This window comes from Mobula birostris, chromosome 8 (genome assembly GCF_030028105.1).
Source record: "Mobula birostris isolate sMobBir1 chromosome 8, sMobBir1.hap1, whole genome shotgun sequence".
Lineage (NCBI taxonomy): Eukaryota > Metazoa > Chordata > Chondrichthyes > Myliobatiformes > Myliobatidae > Mobula > Mobula birostris.
Window position 1 is genome coordinate 147,390,094 of NC_092377.1, and position 5,570 is coordinate 147,395,663.

Below are 5,570 nucleotides of genomic sequence, written 5' to 3' on the forward strand. Positions count from 1 at the left end.
AGGAGTAAAAATGGTACACATCTTTGTGGTGGGAGTATACAAATCACATGTTCTACTGTATTCTTACCCATATTCCACTGTAATCTGCATCTATGATTCTCCTATCATTCTGTTTACTGGTATTCAATATTTATTCATCATCCAACAAGAAATTTAGCCATTCATGTGACTAGAACTTGGCATGACATGATGACCCACATGGATTCCTCATTTTGACTAATTTTCTGAATTTCATTGCTGCTCCTCAATCAGAAAGGACATAAAATACCCAAAGAAACTTGATGTGGTGGTAAGATCAGAAACGAAACTTAAAGCAACCAATGTCAAAAAGTTTAGTTCACTGTGCAGGTATAGCAGAACTTACATAAAGGAACAACATAACTGAATTTCATGCACTTTTGTACAGTCTACAATTAAAATAAGATAATGCAGTTATAAAGTATCATGAATGCACTACTTTCAATATATTATGATTAATACAAACCAGGCATTTAAGTTTTAAATTTTGGTCAAAGACACTGTTCCAGAGGTAAACTATATTTGTTTGTGCTTGCCTGCAAATGTTGCTGTCACCACCATTTTCAATAATACACATTGATTCTTCCTCATTCATTGCTGAATTTGCCTTCTGATGTGAAAGAATGTTCAGTCCAATCAGAAGATACACAAGCTGCCTCATCCTGAAAAATCAAATCACATATATATGGCTGTGTGAATACCCATGAATTAAGTTCAAGTTTATTGGTGGTGGTGGTGGGTGTGGGTGTGGGTATATAAAAAAAAATAAAATAATGCTCTTCCAGACCATGGTGCACCCACACAACATATATCACAAACATCACATAAACTGAAGTATTATACTATATACAAGTTAATTAAATGTAATTCAAAATGCATAAATGCATGCAATAAAGCACAGCACAGCAAAACTATAAACAGCACAGTAAACAGCACATGCCCTAGTGACGAGACCTTGGTGGAGAGGGTATTCCTTAGTCTCACAGTCCGAGGGAAGAAGCCGCCACCCAGTCTAGCAGTCCTGGCCCTGATGCTTCTACATTTACTTCCTAACAGTAGTGGGACAAAGAGATTGTGGGATGAGTGGTATGGATCCTCAACAAGGTCCTTTGCATGCAATGCGCCCAGTAAATGCCACAAATGGCGGGGGGGGGGGGGGGGTAAGCCCAGTGATTCTCTCAGTGGTTTTACCTGTCCTCTGTAAGGTCGCAAACACGAGGAATTCTGCAGTTGCTGGAAATTCAAGCAACACACATCAAAGTTGCTGGTGAACGCAGCAGGCCAGGCAGCATCTCTAGGAAGAGGTACAGTCGACGTTTCGGGCTGAGACCCTTCGTCAGGACTAACTGAAGGAAGAGCTAGAAAGAGATTTGAAAGTGGGAGGGGGAGGGATGGAGCCAAGAGCTGGACAGGTGATTGGCAAAAGGGATATGAGAGGATCATGGGACAGGAAGCCCAGGGAGAAGGAAAAGGGAGGGGGGGGGGAAAAACCCAGAGGTTGGGCAAGGGGTATAGTCAGAGGAACAGAGGGAGAAAAAGGAGAGAGAGAGAAAGAATGTGTGTATATAAATAAATAACGGATGGGGTACAAGGGGGAGGTGGGGCATTAGCAGAAGTTTGAGAAGTCAATGTTAATGCCATCAGGTTGGAGGCTACCCAGACGGAATATAAGGTGTTGTTCCTCCAACCTGAGTGTGGCTTCATCTTTACAGTAGAGGAGGCCGTGGATATATAAGGTCTTGCAGCTTCCACACCACACAATGATGCAGCCAGACAGGACACTTTCCATGGCGCTCCTGTACAAATTTAGAATGGGGGCGGAGAGCCTTGCATTCTTCAACCTCCTCAAAATTGCCTTCTTGACTACTGAGGAGGTATTGTGGGTCCAGGTTAGATTGTCCTTTATGTGCACACCAAGGAACTTTGTGCTTATCACTCTCTCCATAGCAGAGCTATTGATGTGCAATGGAGAATGGTCAACCTGTGCCTTCTGGAAGTCCACAATCATCTCAAAAGATTGTCCTTGTTGAGACTCAGGTTGTTACTCTTGCACCGTTTGACAAGCTTCTCTACCTCCTCTCTGTATGCTGACTTATAACTGCTGATGAGGCCAATCACTGTAGTATCATCAGCAAACTTAATAATGCAGTTTGAGCTAGAACTGGATGTGCAGTCCTGAGTCAGCAGTGTAAACATCAGGAGACTGTGCACACAACCCTGGGAGGGCATCAGTGCTCATTGTGATAGAGTTTGTAAATGCTGCTCTAACTCGGACTGACTGGGGTCTTTCTGTCGAGAAGTCCAAGGTCCAGTTACGGAGAAGGGTGCTAAGTCCCAATGAGGACAGTTTACCCACCAGCCTCTGGAGGATGATCATGTTAAATGCCCAGCTAGAGTCAAAGAACAACATCCTGGCATACAAGGCATCAAAACGTTAAACCATAATTAAAAAAGCTAACTTCCAACTCTGATATTGACACCACTGAACCTAACTCATTGTCTTAAAACTCCTTACCTTCATTATACAAATATTGAGTTCTCTCATAACTTTGTTCAAAAATAAGCTATTTTTAAAAAGAAAAATGTTTATTTCTCTCTGCGACTTCACAGTGGACTTTCTCCTGTCTTACCAGTCTTTTTTTATGAAGAATAATATCTTTTCATCTAGTCAGCATGGTTATTTCACTTTCTAATAGTCACTCTGATTAATATTTATATGATTGCTCCAGATTCTAACAATCTTACTAGTCTTATTGACTGTTTTATGATTGATAGCTCTAAATCAAAACAGCACAGATAAGCAATGTTTTCATTTTTCAATTCACATAATTTATGCTTTGTTGCATTGTTTACTAATTCAATATAGTTTATTGTCATTCTTTACTAACAAATGTAAAGGAGACCAAAATGATTGTTACTCTAGATACCCTAGTCGGGTGGTCGGCAACTAAACCGGCTCCCGCACCAGGCTTGCCCGGTGAGGAGGGTGGCTCGACACACTGCAGGATGAAAAACAGGACCTGTCAAAGGGCGGATGAACCCTCTCATAGGGTCAACGGCCATCTAGCAAACACTTGCCATGAAACACGGAAAGGGCATCCCCTGCATCGAAGCTTGGTCTGGCCATTCACTGCAACAGAACTTCCCCCAGCCATCTTGGACCCCACCATGCCACCGGATCCAGGAGGGGATGTCGACAGGGTGGGTCTGGACCTGTGCAACCCCCTACTCACCTAAAATCCACTCACGCACACACTGTTCCTTTCCGAGGAGTGAAGTACCACCCCACTAGCTGGCTGAAAGGAACCATCATCATCCTATGGGATGGATGGTGAGAGAGGGTGAGAGAGAGTGAGAGAGATACCATGCAGCATAAAAAACACACAGCAAGCATAAAGAACACAAAAAAACACACAATATAAAAAGTAATTCTATAAAACATAATGTACAAGTAATTGTTATATACGTAGACTGATTGTATGTACATAAAGTGATGTTAGTTGTGTATGTAGTGGTGCTGGGGTATATCACTGTTAAAATTCTGGACAATGTTGTTCAACATGTTCAGGGAGAAGTAAATGCACAGCAGTATCCTAAAACAAGGATGAGAATTTTAAAGCTAGCACACTATTAAAATACATTATGACCAAAAAGAGTGGCAGACATAAAACAATCCTCACTCATTTTCGTTTGATACAATAAACAACAACCTATATTTACATACTATCTTTAATGTAGCAAAACATTCAAAGAAAGGCTTTTAATTAATACCAGTCAAGCCGGGTAAAAGGAGAGATATGCACATATGGTGAGCGCGTGATTAAAGCATCTGGTGTTCAGGTCAGTGTCATATTTAAAGAGACAGCAAAAGGAAAAGGGAGTTTGAAGGAGACAATTGAAGAGGTGATGATAGTTGTACTGGATAAATTCTGTCAATTTTTGCTCCTAGTGGTTTACCAGTAAAATTCAGAACTGTGGTTTACCAACTGTAACTTTATTTCAAAGCATTTCTTCACGATTGGAGACAGACACACCAGAGACTGCAGATACTGAAATCTGAAGCAGCAAATTTACTAGACAAACTACAGCATCTGTTGAGGGAAAGAACCCCTCAATATTTCTACCTCACGAATGAGTGTGCTGAGGGAAGAACCCCCATATAAAGAGGAGAAAGGGAGTAGAGAAACAGGATCCTGACCTGAAATATCTACAATTCCTTTCTTCTACAGAGGCTGCTAACCCGCTGAGTTCCTCCAGCAGATCTCTTGGTGCTCCTTTTTTTAAAATCATCTATTCATGGGGCATTATCTATCTCTAATTATCTTGGTATTGATAGGTATTTAATTATTTTCAGAGACATGGTGAGTTGAAAGACCTGTTTCTGTACTGCATAACTCTGTCCCAAGGTGAGGCAATAGTTGTCAAACCATGTTGGTGAATCTGAGTCACAAATGGGCAAAATAGGTAAGGATGCTAATATTTCTTCCTGTAGTTTCACATTCACCATTAATAACATCAGCTTTGTGAATCAGATTTATTTAATTTCATGAATCCCTTAGCGGCAATAATGATCCAAATTCACATCTTTGGATCAACGGTCCAGGACCCTGAACTTAATCACGATGTGCCATACCAGCTCCCCTACCATCATCTTTTGTGTGGCTAGCAGGAACAAGAACAGGAATGATGCACTAGCAGGCTCAATGAATTGCTTCAATTCCACTTAGCATGCAAGCTCAAGGCAGGAGCTTGCAATGCAGATTCATGGCATGCACCTTGCCACATCTTCACTTTTCTGAGTCCAGGGTGCCACAATTCTTCGACACCAACATCCGCGTCCTGTTCCGGTAAGCGTGAGCACGGTTCGACAATCACATTACATGTGCAAATCTAGAAGCTTGACAGGTTTTTAACCTAATGTTTGCTGGTTACAGGTCATGCTTGCAAGTGTAGTCTACCTTAAACTCTTCTTCCCTGGATCCTTACTCTAATCACGTCTTTTATGTTGACTTACTTCAAGCAAATGCAAACTCCATTCCGATTTGTTTCCAGAGCAAAACCGTCCACACCTATACTTACAAAAAGATAAAGCCACACAAAGTTGACAGCACGGTAAGTGGAGAAGAAACACACATTTCACCTTCTCCAAACATTTCCAAAGGCCACTACTAACCCGTTTTTATTGAGTTTACTTGCTTTAAAAGGAAACATGCGACTGACAAGAAAGAACTGGCGCAAAAAAAACATGCTTCCAGAACTTCATTACATAATCTTGACAACAGAACCGCAAAGAAGCTTACCTGTTGACAACCACCGTACTTTTTAAAACAAACAATAATCAGTAAGTTTTAAGCAAAAGCAGGGCCGCGAGCAAACGGGAAACACGAAACCTCCGGCAAAGCCAGCAATGTTTTGAACGCAAAACGGACGAAATCCAGCGCGCGACTCACCAGCCCACCCAAGGTCACGCCCCCGAGCCCGCCCTATTCGCCTGAACGCAGGACCGCGGAGACGTTGATTGGATGTGCATGACGTCGGTCACATTGCGTCAT

At 41.9% G+C, this 5,570-nt stretch overlaps 1 protein-coding gene across 1 annotated transcript in view; it reads right to left on the reverse strand.

Moving 5' to 3' along the window:
• The window catches only part of LOC140201813 (phosphatidylethanolamine-binding protein 4), a 462,510-nt gene extending 457,427 nt beyond the window's left edge, over window positions 1-5,083 (reverse strand). Inside the window, exons 1-2 of the mRNA XM_072266504.1 lie at window positions 5,033-5,083; window positions 555-680 (exon numbers count right to left, since the gene is read on the reverse strand). Coding sequence (XP_072122605.1) covers window positions 555-679 — 125 coding nt within the window. The 5' untranslated portion in view covers window position 680; window positions 5,033-5,083. The remainder of the gene's footprint in view (window positions 1-554; window positions 681-5,032) is intronic.
• Window positions 5,084-5,570: the final 487 nt, after the last annotated feature.